Below are 13,674 nucleotides of genomic sequence, written 5' to 3' on the forward strand. Positions count from 1 at the left end.
ATATTACATTTGTCTTCTACTACATTTTCAATGGATCTATATCTTGAGTTTGAAATCTTGCTCGAAGCTTCGAATCGAGTAGTGAAACTTGATAATTCAGGAAGTCTTTTTAAAACCAGAAGCAAAGTGCTTTGCAGATGGCGAATTGATATAGCAAGCTGAGCTATTCGGAACAAGTCAGTGTTATTCAAGTAACAGATCTCTCTCGTTGGAGTTTCTCATACCTGATGTCTTACTCAGTACGCTTTTGAAACAACTCAATCTCGTCATCAGATTTTCTCTCCGTGGCAAGTTGAAATCTATAGCAATCGTTGGGACCTGGGCGTAGCACTAATTTCTCAATTCGCTGCAGTGGATGAACTGCATCTTTGCCGGCTCGTCTATGAGCAAAACCTGGGGCACTAGTGAAAGCAACACCAAAGGCATCCTGAGAATCAGTGAAGTCCACCACAAGATTCATGCGGACCATGAAATAGCAAAGACAGAACGCGTTTGCAAGGCAAGTTATAGCCAGTACAGTGTAAAACATCCCATGCCAATCAAGCATTGGCCCGGAAGCATATTGCTGGAGCCGCAGCGTCGCATTGAACTTCTGATATTGACCATGAATTAGGTTGTCATCCTTGCTTAGCGGTGTACTGAGTGTATACGCTATTAGCATATCTGCGATGAGAACAGAGATTACCTCTGCCGTAGATGGTGACATAGTACTTAGTAGCTGTGTACTGTTGGATTTATCAAATGGACTGAATTGAGAAATCATTCTCGCAATCGAAGAGTTGCCGTTCCTTGGACTCGGATTCACAGCCCAAGGAGAATACGGGCTCTCTTTGTAATTTGGGAAAAGAAGATTTTGAATTGTTCCAAGCACAATCTCATCAAGCGTATGTTTGCCATCATCGGTCTTTTCCTCGTCGTTTGTTTGTCTATCATATACCTTACTGGTTGGTGCAGAATGAGCTCCATGCAGGCATTCAGCATCGAGAGTGTGACTTCCTACAGTAACGACATGGGTTGCAGAGCAGGTGGTGGAAAGATAGCTTTGAATCCGGCAGATTGTATACTCTTCTGTCCCGAGCGATTTCATAAGTATCGCCCGATTTGCAGAAGAGTGCAACTTGCCCTCGCTCAGAATCACATTGTTGTCCAGCGGCCACTAATGTCATGGCAGCTTAGCAATTTTTAATATAGAGGAATATCAGGGATCGTACTTACCACCGGGAAGACAGGAGCATTTGTGTTATAAGCTTTGCCCCATTCGAAAATTGAGTTGATCGGAGTCTCGTTATAAAAACCACCATCGTTGTTAAGCCAACTTATTGGGTCATATTTAGTTTCTAACTCTTCTAAGTGTTCGCAGTCTGCATAAGGAAATTCGCTATAGACTAGTGGCGCTAACTCGGTCGCGTTGGCGTTGACACACAGAACGTTGGTCGTTGGAGAGGGAAGCGTCGCATTAATGACATGCTCGCCAAACCCAGACACCCCTGATGGTTGGGGAATTTGATTGATCTTGTCTTGCGCGGCAAAATGCAACATAACGTGTGGCATAGTATTCGTGACATTGTTGATAAGACGCCCGTGCTTTTTGAGACTTGAAGATTTGTTGGTCCACGGGGATTCACTCCAGGCGCCATGGATTATCATGTCGGGGACCACAGAGCTAGGAACCCGCGGACGGTCATGAAGTAACGAAGGAATCTGCTGACTGGAGTTTAGAGCAAGTGCCCACATATTGAGGTAATTGTGAAAATCGTGGAACAACATTGTCCTTCCAATGATGTCTGTACATGCATCTTGATCCGCATTTGCATTTTCGACATCATCCCGGAGAGGACTCAGACACCGATTGGAATGATCAGAAACCGGATCTCCCATCAGGCTATCTGTATTGCCGAGAAGTACAACAGGATGAGCAAGGCCATAGGACAGCCTTGGGGAGACCAATGTATCTGAAGCGGATGTAAAGAAGAGAACGGAAACAGCCGCAAGAATCGAAAACATTCCCAGAAACGTCGTACTCGCATACATCGTGTCTTTCCAACGTGTAAGCAAAAACCCAGGCTGAACGATCGAGTTACGTAAAGACATGTCAGCGAGAGTGATACCCTTGGATCCTAACGACCGTCGACTCAACGTTTGACCTAGGAAATTGACGAATGTAGCAACAGACGCGATCTCGACGCTTTTCGCAACCAAAGCACAGAGAGTGGAAGCCGTCGAAGGGGGAATGGGACCACCAGGTCGGATCCAAATACCATAATAAGGTTTCAGTACAGCGATGAACAGCCAAAGTGCGGAGAGACTGGTGGAATAGATCGCCAAGAGGAGATTGCTGATTGAACGCCAATTTGTCTTGCTCCATTCGATGTGATTTCTATTTGTATTTGGGAGCAAAGATTCTAAGAGGTATTCAGCTCAAATACCGTGCTTTTCAAAGAAACGCGACTGACCTTCATCTGAATTGCCAGGATATAGATTGTATTTTGTTGAGATTGAACTGGGGGTTTTCGCTCGACTCGCGTCGTGGAGCCCATCATCAACAACTTCCGCACCCATTTTGCTTTTTGAAACTTAGAATCGCCTTTCTCGCGAGGACTATGTTCAGGAAATCTATCGTATGACCTTATCGTCGAGACAATCGAATGTCGGGCGACCTTTCACTGAAGTTGTCGCGTCGGAACATGCATTTTTAGAATATCCCGAAGATTTGAGCCAGTGACAATAGGCACCAGTGGCAACGGCTCAAGCTTTTCGTTGCTAGTACCAGTACAGATTTCTATAGTGAATGCTCTTGTCCAGGTACGTGCGGCGTCGAGTTGAATAGTGAATAGTCCATATTGCCTGACGCAATTGCTGCCGGTCAAATGTGAGCCTGCGCTCTACAAGTTCGAGGTGCGCCATACGAAAAAAAGCGCCCTACGAGAACTCCACGGCTTGATTTATCTGGGGGAAGTGCTGATGCAATAATTCGTAGTCTTTTCACCGATTTCTGAGCATGTTACTCATTGCATGTGTCCTGTTCAGAGAGGGTACCGAAATCAAACATTTCTGGAGCTCCAATATTGAACACACCCTAAGAATTAAAACACGAAGAAAATCGATGTATAACTGTGGTGGATCACATTTCCAACAGGTAGAGATCCGCAAGTAACGATATGGCGTCGCGCCCTTGGCAGGTTGACTTGCTTTCGACTCAACCACCCGTCTGAAACATGCCCAAGATAATAGATAGAATGACTTGTGAAACGACTCATACAACGAAGAGGTAACACCAATTAAAGAACGCATCTTCTCGGCTTCAATATAAAACAGGAGCCAAGAAACGCTCTTCGTTTAAACGACGCCAAACGAGGTCGAGGATGGTGTTATTACCACAAAGCAGCAACTTCGCCATCTACAATATCGAGTAGTGCCAATATGCCAGTCAAGTATTATCCCCTCTATGGTGATGCGGTACTTTTCCTGGTCGGTAAGAGAGGCATAAAAGATACACGCTTCCTGACAGAATAGGATTCTTTCGTGATGTATTCCTACTGGTAATTACCATGTAGTATTCACCCCGCAAGGAACCGCATCACCATAGATAGAAGCGTTTTTTGAAATGAGACATTTTCTAATCGTTGGTGGTGTTGTCCTGAAAGAAAGAGATGAGATGGATATTCGATCGTCGTCGTCGTCGATATCGGCCAACGCAAAGCACAAGCCACATCTCCTTCCTCTTTTGTGGCTGATGCATGCACCATCTCCCGCCCCCTTTAATTCGCCAACGACGACATTGAGGCTTGCCGCCCAGCAACCCACGTCCAACGGCCTGCCAGACATTCGCCAATCCCGGATAGTGTAAACTCTCTTTAAAGTAACTCTAGTCATGTCAAACTTAACCTTATTGCGGTCGATGAATGATTAAAGACCGCATATTCGCCACTTCAAGATGTGATATCTCGTGCGATGTTACATTGCATTTTTTGCGTTGGAGGGAGTATGAGATAAGACGACATCATGGCGGAAGGTGTGATTTCGAGATTCAGACGCTTTTCGGGGCTTGATAAGGCGCAGATGGAACATGCTGAGAATGTGGTGAGCGTGGAGAGTAATGCTGCTTCTGATGCTGTGTTGGTTGGAGGTGAGAGGGTTGAGGTCACGGAGGAGGATGTAAGTGATACAAATTGCAGGAATATTAAACGTCAGAACTGATAAGGAGAATTTCAGGATATCAGAATCCGGAAGAAGACTGATAAAAATATTTTGACAATCCTCGTCTGGGTCTACTTCCTCCAGGTAAGTAATTCAATCATCCTAATCCACTATCAATACTAAAACATTCCAGATCCTCGACAAATCAGTCCTAGGCTACGGCTCCATCTTTGGTCTCCAAAAAGACGTAGGTCTAGTAGGAAACCAATACTCCCTCATCGGCTCCATTGCCCCCATCGCCCAATTAATATGGCAACCATTCTCCTCGATCCTAATCGTCAAAGTCCCTCATCGGATCCTAATGCCATGTCTAGTCCTCGGTTGGGGAATAGCTCAAACTGCAATGGCAGGATGTAGAACCTATCACAGCCTCCTCGCTGCCCGGTTCTTCTTAGGACTCTTCGAAGCGGGATGTCTCCCTCTCTTCAGCGTCATCACGAATCAATGGTATCGAAGAGCCGAACAGCCCATCAGAGTTGCGGCTTGGTACAGCACAAATGGAGCAGCTACCATCGTCGCAGCATTTCTATCCTACGGACTAGCTTACATCCCATCCGAGCACTTACGACCGTGGCAAATGTAAATACCCCTCCCGAAATCTACCGTAGCATCACTAACAAATCCAGCATCTTCCTCTTCGTCGGCCTCCTCACAATCATCTCCGCACCCCTCGTCTACTGGAGACTCTCCAGCACAATCCCCACCGCCCGCTTCCTCACGCCCCACGAACGCCTCCAAGCAATCGAACGGCTCCGCGCAAACCAAACTGGTATCGGCTCCTCCAAATTCGAATGGTCGCACATCTACGAGCTGCTCCTCGAACCAAAAACCTATCTCTGGATAAGCATGGCCCTACTCGTCAACGTTGGCGCTTCCGTAACCGTAAGCTCCTTCCCCATCCACCTACCCCGAATAAAACCCTCTTACTGTACCGTCCCGCTTACCCACAAGCTAACCACCCCTCCAACACCATAGAACACATTCGGCCCTCTAATCCTCTCCACCCTCCCCTACCCCCCAAAACTAACCTCCCTCCTAACAACCCCCTTCGGTTTTCTCCAACTTGCCATCATCCTCCTCTCCTCCCTCCTCGCCACTCGCACGCGTCTCAAATCACCCATCCTCATCCTTCTAACCCTCCCCGTCCTAACCGGCCTCTCCCTCCTCCTAACCCTGCCGCGCACGCCCCAAAACCGCGGTCCGCTGCTCCTAGCATACTACCTGCTCTCCTTCCTCTTCGGCAGTCAACCGCTCATCATAAGCTGGCTCATCGCCAACACAGGCGGCACGACGAAGAAATCCGCGCTCACCTCTTTATACAACGCCGCGTCTGCGGCAGGAAACATAATCGGTCCGCTCCTGTACACGGCCGATGATGCACCAGGGTATAAACCCGGATTACAGGCGACGCTGGGGATGTTCATGGGGATGGCGGTTGTAGTAGTCGCGCAAGTGGGCGTGTTGTGGGTGTTGAATCGGCGGCAGGAAGCGCGGCGGGTGGCGGCGGGGAAGGGGGCGGTGGTGAGGGACTTGAGTATGGAGAGGCGCTATGTGGGGACGGGAGATGGGGTTGGGGAACACGCGTTCGAAGGAACGGATGGGGGGAATGAGGAGTTTGTTTATGTTTATTAGGGGGGTGTGGGGTTTTTGCCTATGACTACACGAATCGATCAAAGGTATACGAATCAATGAACACGAAGCCGAAGCTACATTTCCGAGCTCTAAAAAGTTCCAACTCAACTCCTTCAAACAACACTAAAAGTCTAACATTTCCAAATCCATTCCCTTCCATGCATGCTTCTCGCCTCTCCATCGGTGGTCAAATAGTAACCAAACCCACTAACCTAAGATGCCAAACCCAGATATCTCGTCCGCAATTCCTATTCTCCCGAGTCTTACTGCACTCATACAATTGATCACTTCTTGACGTACCTTCGTCCTCTTTCAACGGTCCACCACGCCCAGCTGTTAATTGAAAACACCACCAGCAACGGCAAACCTTCGAATTCACATTTCATAACTTACCCACTCTTCCCACACCAAACAATCATGTCACCAAGAGCTCCTAACAAAGACACAAAACTCTATTACCCTATGGTATTACACTACTACCCAATTCTCCACCCACCCACAACTATGTATAACTCCATAATCCATAATCCATAATTAATACACATCATTTCCAGCTCCCACTCAAGCTATCCCAGGGCCTGATCTATTCCTATTCGAGTCTAACAGTCATGTACCCCGGGTCTTCTCTACATGTTGATCCAACCTAACGTAAGCCGACTCCCTAATCAAAGAAAAGCACCTCCACCCCCACCACCACTCCCATCCTCTTCACTCCCGCCAATCCTCCTCCGTCGACTACTAAGAAAAAGCTCCACCATCTTTCGACTTCCTACAGCTTGCGCGTCACTCTCGGATAATTCTCCCATGGACAAACCCATGCCAATACACATATCTGGACCCAATAGTCCCGCCCCATCTATGCTATAGACATCCTCTTCATCCCTTCCTTGCACATTCATGTCCTCCTCGCTCCATCTGCCCGCCCCGTCACAATATCTTCTAGGCGTCACCGAACCTGTAGATCCATCAACAAACCCAGGACTCGGCCCGCCAACAACACCAGGCGTCAACCTTCCCGATTTCTTAACAAGTTTCGCCGGCGTCTCAGTGCTGTGGAAGCTCTTCACGCTTCGCAGCGTCGCCGAAGAATGGTATTTCTTGTGAAGAACGTTACGTCCAGTGACGCTTGATGCTTTGACGATAGAATTACCCGGTGTGATAGTATGAACCGAGCGAAGAGAAGCTCTAGATTGTTTCGATCGCAGCGGTGAACGAGCGGGAATAGGCGGAGGTAATGGAATGTGGATGTTTGAAGTGCTAAAATGTCTAGGATCATGGTTTTCGTTGAGTGACACTTGTGATGCTTTCTTTAGGATTGGTTTTGGGTGAGGTGGTTGTTGAATGTTGATGTTCTGTGGATGAACCATACCCAGCGGCAGCTTCACAGCAACAGCCTTTCTCTCCGCTAATTGGACTTCCTCGTCATCATACTGAGCGTTTTCCCGAACGTGGCCCACGGGAAACGATTTTGGCATGGTTGGAAGAGCGTAGTTGACATATGGTCTGCTCACTCTGGTATCTTTGGCTCTCTCAAGTTTTGCAACTTCGGAAGACATCCAACTTTTCCATTCGTTAGAGCCAATAGAACTGTTTTTGCTATGATGAGAGCTGATGCTTGCCGGCATCGAAGGACGATATGTCTTCCTATCAATGATTACGGCGTCCCCGGTATTGGAGTTTCTTAGCGAATCCGTCTCAGATTTCGTTTGTTGTTCATTGATAAGCAAGGAGAGTGCGCTGTTAGCGGCCATAGCATGCCCACTGGTAGTTCTAGAGTATAGACTTTCAGTATCAGCCTTACTTGCTACTGGATTTTCGACATGATCGACCACAGTTGAAATGTTATCTGACCCAGGTAAAAGTGGATTATTGATATTTGAGGCACAAGTAGCTTGCGCTTCGGTATTGGGGTTTTTGACGCTCGATTGTCTTTCTGCTAGTGCTCGACGGTAGGGGCTAGTGGTTTTCGATACCGTGATTGAAGTTCCTCCAAAGAATGTCGATCGTGACTCGCGGATCCTCTTCGGTTCAACAATGACTGGTTCATTTAAAATAGCGAGCTCTTGTGGTGTACGGCCATTCTCTTCCGGCACTGTATAAAAAGTTGTGGTGTTGCTAGGTTGATCAATAGAAACGATTGATCTTCTCGCATTAGATATAGCTCGCCCGAGATTATGATCGGCTGGTGCCTCTCCTCCATAGAAAACATCGTCGGCGTCTTCACTTCTCATTCTGGCTTCACGAAGAGGGTCAGCTGGGACCCATTGATGGGTATGTTCTCCAGTAAATCCAAAGATATTCTCTGCGCGTGCCGCATGAACAGAATCTGATTTGACCCAATGATGGCCATGATGATAATTCTCTTTATTTGCTTCCGACTCATCTATACTGTCTTCATAAGGCACATGTCTTATTGTTGGGTATTTCTGGGGCTGTCGCCCGCGTTTGACAGATGCACTCCTGCGAGGTGCGTACTTTGCTGTTTGCATGCTGTCTACACTAGATCTGGTCGAGAGAGGCGGGACTGCTTTGGGGCTATTTTCATCCAGACGCTTCATTAAGGCCGAGTAAACCCTAGCGCTATCAACTGTAGGAGGTTGTGGCAGCGGGTTTAGTACTTCAGTGGAATTTCTATTCTGTGAATTAAATGTAGGATACGCCGAGAGTCGGCTTCTCGCGCCACCTTTGAAAGAAGATGAAGAATTATGTGTACCATTTTCGTTGATGATGGAAAGACGCTGTTGTTCTCTTTCTGAAAGTGTTTTCAATGCCTGACTGTTGATGGTGTTGACAGCGGTGCTTGTCCAACTGGTAACTCGAGAACCGTCATCACTCTGTTCGCTCTTACCACTCCGAGCACTTCGCACGCTTCCGACTTGAGATTGTAGATACTCTGCTGAGCCTGGTTTGTGAAGCGATGGAACGCGAGACATAACTCGAGAAAGTTCTTGGTCTTCAGGATAAGGAACTCCCACAAAAGTATCTTCAACAACATCAGGTCCGCCCGAATGATGCCGTACATGAGTCTCCCGAGCGTCCACTTGTTGATTTGGGACGGCAACTGGCTCTTCTTTTGAGCGGCCGAAAACACGTTTGAATGTAAGTTTGAGAGTCTTGGAAGCTTTTCGCGCCTTGTCTCTTAGCTTTGAGTCTTTTTGGGAGATTTCCTGGCTAGCGTAGCCAACTAGTAAAGCATCGCTGTTACCACTACTGCTTCGAACCGATTTTCGAAACCCTTTTTCAGATTTTTGTGTCCTTGAACGGAAGATGAACGAAGGTTGTGATCGCAGGCGTTCTTGAGTTGCCTGCTGGAAAAACCTGTCTCGAGCCATTTGAACTGCTTCGTCATTTGAGTGTCGAATACCTCCCCCCGGGCCCCCTCGCAGAAAGCTCATGGATTTAGGAGCTCGTAGTTTGCCTTGTTGAGCTGGAGTTTGTGATGCCTCAGTCATGCTTTCCCGATTTGTAAAGCTCGAACATGTATCCCTATCTGGAGTGCCATTGGAGTAAAAAACATGAGGAGCGGCTTTGAGAGGACTGAACATTGATTTTGATTTGCGGAGACGTCTGTAGGAAGAGGGGGTAGAAGGTATCTCGGATTCCTGTGTGTAATATTCATCGTATGCTTGCAACGCAGTAGCGAAACTCTCGGCGGTGGGATTTCCCATGGACGTTCGACCGATCGACGATGAACGGCTGGGCGGTCTATATATTGCTGGGACAGGTGCGGATGTTGTCATTGCAACTGGCCGTAGAGTAGATGTGCTTGCCCTATGCTGGATTGGACCTTGGCTTGCTCTGTTATTGTGTGACGGCTTCTTTGGCACTGCATTGGGTCCCGCGAACCGGACACTCTGTTGACGTTTAACCACATGTTCCCCGTTGGTTGAGTACTCGGGTTGTTGTGAATACGGCTGTCGTTCCCAACTTCCCCCCTCGTTTCTTGTTCTGCTCTGAATGCGTCTGTGGCCCATATCAGTGCTGCTCCGTTCTTGTGCTCGTGTGTAGGCTAACTGTGCTGCGACATGGGCGTGTTGACGAGCGATATGAGGATTCATGGCTTCATGCTTGCTGTGGGCTGATGATGTTGATTTGCTTCGACTGAGCTTGCTAGAGCTACTGCGTCGAAACATGATTTGTGATGTTTGAGGTGTTTGCGATGTTTTCCGAAATACAGTAATGAGTTGAACAGGTAGAATGCGATACAAGTTTCTGCAGATACTCTGTTTCGCAGAGATACTAACCAAAAGTGAGGAAAACGAATTGCGCGAAGATGGAACAACCGTAAGAAGATGCGAGGAAGGACTTGATACATTTTGGCAAGAGCAACGACAGACTGTAGACACAAATATATGGGAAGGAGCGACTTGTCAAGACCATCCTCACCGCAGCCAAGCAACTCCAACAGATACACGAACGGACACTGGAAGAAAAATAAGTCACAAAGCAGTGAAGGAGATAATGGGAACACATAGTAATTGTATTTGGTCTATTGAATAATACAACAGGACCCGTGCGAGTCGGAGGCAATGAAACCGATAATCCAAATGCAGACAGAAAGAAACCGAGCCACCACTCCGCTAGGACCGACTAAAGTTATGATTTAATTGTGATTCCTAAAAGGAAATCTATCCCTGAATACACCAATATACCTTATCAAAGGTAACAATAAAAGTGACATGTTTACATGTTCAACTCCTCCATGAAGTGAGAGAGTTCCTCCTCAACCATCTTCTCAATCTTCTTTGAGACTTTGCCCGCCTTGGAGACGACAGTCTTAGTGTCTTTGACGATCTCGCCTGAAATGACATTGAAGTCGTTCTCAATGGCCTCTTCCAAAAGCTCAATGGTAGTTGGGAGCTCGGTCTTGGCCGCCTTCTTGACGGTGTATGAACCAGCCTTGATGATAGAAGAGTAGTTGGATGAACCACCTCCGTTCCAAGCCAAGACGTTCTCGGTGTTTGAGGGAACATCAGACAAAGCACCCTTGGTGGCAATGCTGATAACGCTCTCCTTGAGCTTCTTTGGTGTGATTTCGGCAACGGCATATGCGGAGTCGGATGCAGGCTGGAGAGACAAGTAGTAGGCCAAGAGACCAGCAATATGAGGAGAGGCCATGGAGGTACCGGAGATGGTGTTGACGGCATATTTGCTGCCAATCCAGGTAGATTGAATGCTCAATCCTGGGGCGAAGATATCGTTGCAAGGTCCGTAGTTGGAGAAGTATGCTCGGGAGTCATCGAGAGCAGATGCACCAACAGTGATGGCGTTCTCAGCAGCAGCTGGAGAGTAGTTGCAAGAATCGGCATTGTCATTTCCAGCTGCGACAGCAAAGTGAATACCAGCGGCAACAGCACCATTAACGGCACGATCAAGAGCTGGAGATTTACCACCACCGAGACTCATGTTGGCAGCAGATCCCTTGAAGCCCTTCTTTCCCTTCTTAGCCTTGTCAGTGTGAGCGTTGGCGGCCCACTCAACACCCTTAACAACATCGGCCATGGTTCCAGAACCGTTGGACTTGAGGACCTTGACGGCGTAGACGTTGGCCTTCTTGGCAACACCATACTTGTGACCAGCAACAGTACCAGAGCAGTGAGTTCCGTGTCCGTTTCCATCCTCATCAGCGTCGTTGGCTGGGATAGTCTTGCCCCAGTGTGCTCTGCCCTCGAAGTCTACGTGCTCAGTGTTGGTTCCGGTGTCGATAACGTAAACGTCGACTCCCTCACCCGCATCAGCGGCGTATAGATATTTGTTATAGTCTGAGAAGGTCAAGCCTTTTCGGTGAGAGATACGGGCCAAACCCCATGGGGCGTTCCTCTCAAGCTCTCCCTCATCATCACCAAGAGTGTGAACAACGGAGTCTTTCTCAACGTACTCAACCTGGAATGTAAATGTCAGTAAGATTCTCAAGATGATGGGTAACACAAGCGCTCAGCGGAGACTGTTGATTATCACGTGGGCATCAAAACGACTGCAAGCATCAATTTGCAGATTGTTTTATGATTCCACTCGAATGTGAAATCTAGCAGGGAACACAGGGGTTCTGCACACGGCAGGATAAAGGGTGCAGGATAGAAGAGACGAAAGTACTTACATCAGGGTGCCTTCGGACCTTCTCGATGACTTCGTCATCAAAGTGTCCGGAGTATCCCAAGAAGTCGCCAGCGATGTTGTATGTGTGCTTCAGACCCTCGAAGATGTCTGTTGTGATTGGGAATTGAGATCGCTTCTTGAGCTCTGATCGGACGTTCTCGCTCTCCGAGTGGATGTTCTGCACCCAACTGTGGTGATCTGAGGCAGAGGCCTCAGTGACGTGCTTCTTGAAGACGACGATATATGAGTCTGGGATAGCCTCTGAGTTCGAAGATGTGAGGAGAGGAGCTGCATCACCGTGAATGGTCTCTGTGTTGAAGGTTGGTGCCGATGACGCCAGCAGCGGCAATAGCGACAAGCTGATAAGCCCACGCATGATGGCTGGGTTGATGAAGCTGTGAAAGAGAAATAGGAATGAAGTCTGCCTGCGACTCTGAACAAACTAATAAGATGATTGATAGGAGGTGTTGTGTTCAGTGGTGTTGATGGGAGATGGAGAGAGATGGAAGGAGGACGAGCTGTTTAAAGGTGGTGGTAACGAGGCGAGCTTGGTTGCTGGCCGCCTAATCACATCGAGCTCCGCCCCCAGTATGACAGGGGGTAACCGCTCGCCTGATTCGGCTTATCAGCGTCAAGATAAAGCGCAGATGGTGCAAGAAGTGAGTGAAGCTATTGTTATGAGCGGTACAGTGAGAATCCTCTCTATATTAACTGCTAGATTTCATTGTATATCATGGACACTTATACGTTTGTGATATGTGTATTGCTATAAGTCCAATACATGTACAGTAGATGTTGTTCTCTAGTATGATGTAACCCGGTCTTCAATCCAAGGCTTCGTGGAACGGCTGAACGCGGTGTGTGGGGACGGGAGCTTTGAGCTCGAATGCTCCACCTCAGGTCCCTCTCCACAAGCTGGCCAAAAGGTCACATGAGCATTCAGGAACAGATCTAACTCGGTTGTGCATCAAAGGTGGAGGGCATATGGGAGCATCACATTCTGTCTCTTGATACGCTTTTATTAAGTCTATTCAACCTCGATATCCAAGGAAAAACTGCCTCGTTCACGGGTCGCATGACAACTGTCTCTAAAGCTATGAATAAGCTATACCGAAGCGGGATGAAGGTGAGAATGAGGAGGCATTGGTAGTCGATGGCGTATGACTCGGAGCCTCGCGAAACAAACAATCAAGGTGCCCTGGTTCGCGCATTGAAAGAGACCCTGCTTCTTCACGTGAGGGCGATTCACATTTTCGTGAGACCTCGAGGCTACTTTGATGTCCGGACTAGAGTGAAATAGAATATGATCGACATGTACAAATAGTAGCTGATAGAGTCATCCTACGAGCATCTCTACTAGTCGGGGGGCAAGAGGTGACGAAGCTTGTAGCCTTAAACTCAAAGCGAATCGTCTGCTAGTTGTCTATCAAATCCAAGATTCATACCCATGAGCTAGCTCACCTACACTATCTATCCGCGGAGGTCGGTCCATGAGACTTGTGAGAGCCTACAGAGTCTGGCAGATCCATATTACACTTCTAAGTAGTTTGGTCTCGGAGTGTTGAAATGATAATTCAGGACAAGTGCAAGAAGACTTCGAGTCCCTTTGCAGGGGCACTCGAAACACGATATTTCTTCGACTAAGTTGACGAAATATCGTATATTTATTGGATTATTTTGGAACAATATTACACATTTTGTCAATTATTTTAAGAAAGTATAAGACTTTCTTAGGCTCTCTTCGCAGTG

General features: G+C 47.7%; 4 protein-coding genes across 4 annotated transcripts; 1 reads left to right on the forward strand and 3 right to left on the reverse strand.

The window, feature by feature from the left end:
- Positions 1–96: 96 nt before the first annotated feature.
- Positions 97–2,559, reverse strand: GLAREA_09082 (uncharacterized protein; the record flags this gene model as incomplete). The annotated part of the gene is made up of 4 exons (XM_008078043.1): positions 97–163; positions 237–1,156; positions 1,216–2,402; positions 2,454–2,559. 4 exons carry the CDS (start codon positions 2,557–2,559, stop codon positions 97–99), a joined length of 2,280 nt encoding a protein of 759 aa, XP_008076234.1.
- Positions 2,560–4,002: 1,443 nt separating this feature from the next.
- Positions 4,003–5,829, forward strand: GLAREA_09083 (MFS general substrate transporter; the record flags this gene model as incomplete). The annotated part of the gene is made up of 5 exons (XM_008078044.1): positions 4,003–4,155; positions 4,213–4,281; positions 4,331–4,776; positions 4,824–5,079; positions 5,173–5,829. The coding sequence occupies 5 exons, from the start codon at positions 4,003–4,005 to the stop codon at positions 5,827–5,829; spliced, it is 1,581 nt and encodes a 526-aa protein (XP_008076235.1).
- Positions 5,830–6,494: 665 nt separating this feature from the next.
- GLAREA_09084 (uncharacterized protein) lies at positions 6,495–9,962 on the reverse strand (the record flags this gene model as incomplete). The annotated part of the gene is made up of 1 exon (XM_008078045.1): positions 6,495–9,962. One exon carries the CDS (start codon positions 9,960–9,962, stop codon positions 6,495–6,497), a length of 3,468 nt encoding a protein of 1,155 aa, XP_008076236.1.
- Positions 9,963–10,512: 550 nt separating this feature from the next.
- On the reverse strand, positions 10,513–12,301 carry GLAREA_09085 (Subtilisin-like protein; the record flags this gene model as incomplete). Its single annotated transcript, XM_008078046.1, has 2 exons — positions 10,513–11,712; positions 11,927–12,301. The coding sequence occupies 2 exons, from the start codon at positions 12,299–12,301 to the stop codon at positions 10,513–10,515; spliced, it is 1,575 nt and encodes a 524-aa protein (XP_008076237.1).
- Between the last annotated feature and the right edge of the window lie 1,373 nt (positions 12,302–13,674).

This window comes from Glarea lozoyensis (assembly GCF_000409485.1).
Source record: "Glarea lozoyensis ATCC 20868 chromosome Unknown GLAREA1, whole genome shotgun sequence".
NCBI classification, from domain to species: Eukaryota; Fungi; Ascomycota; class Leotiomycetes; order Helotiales; family Helotiaceae; genus Glarea; species Glarea lozoyensis.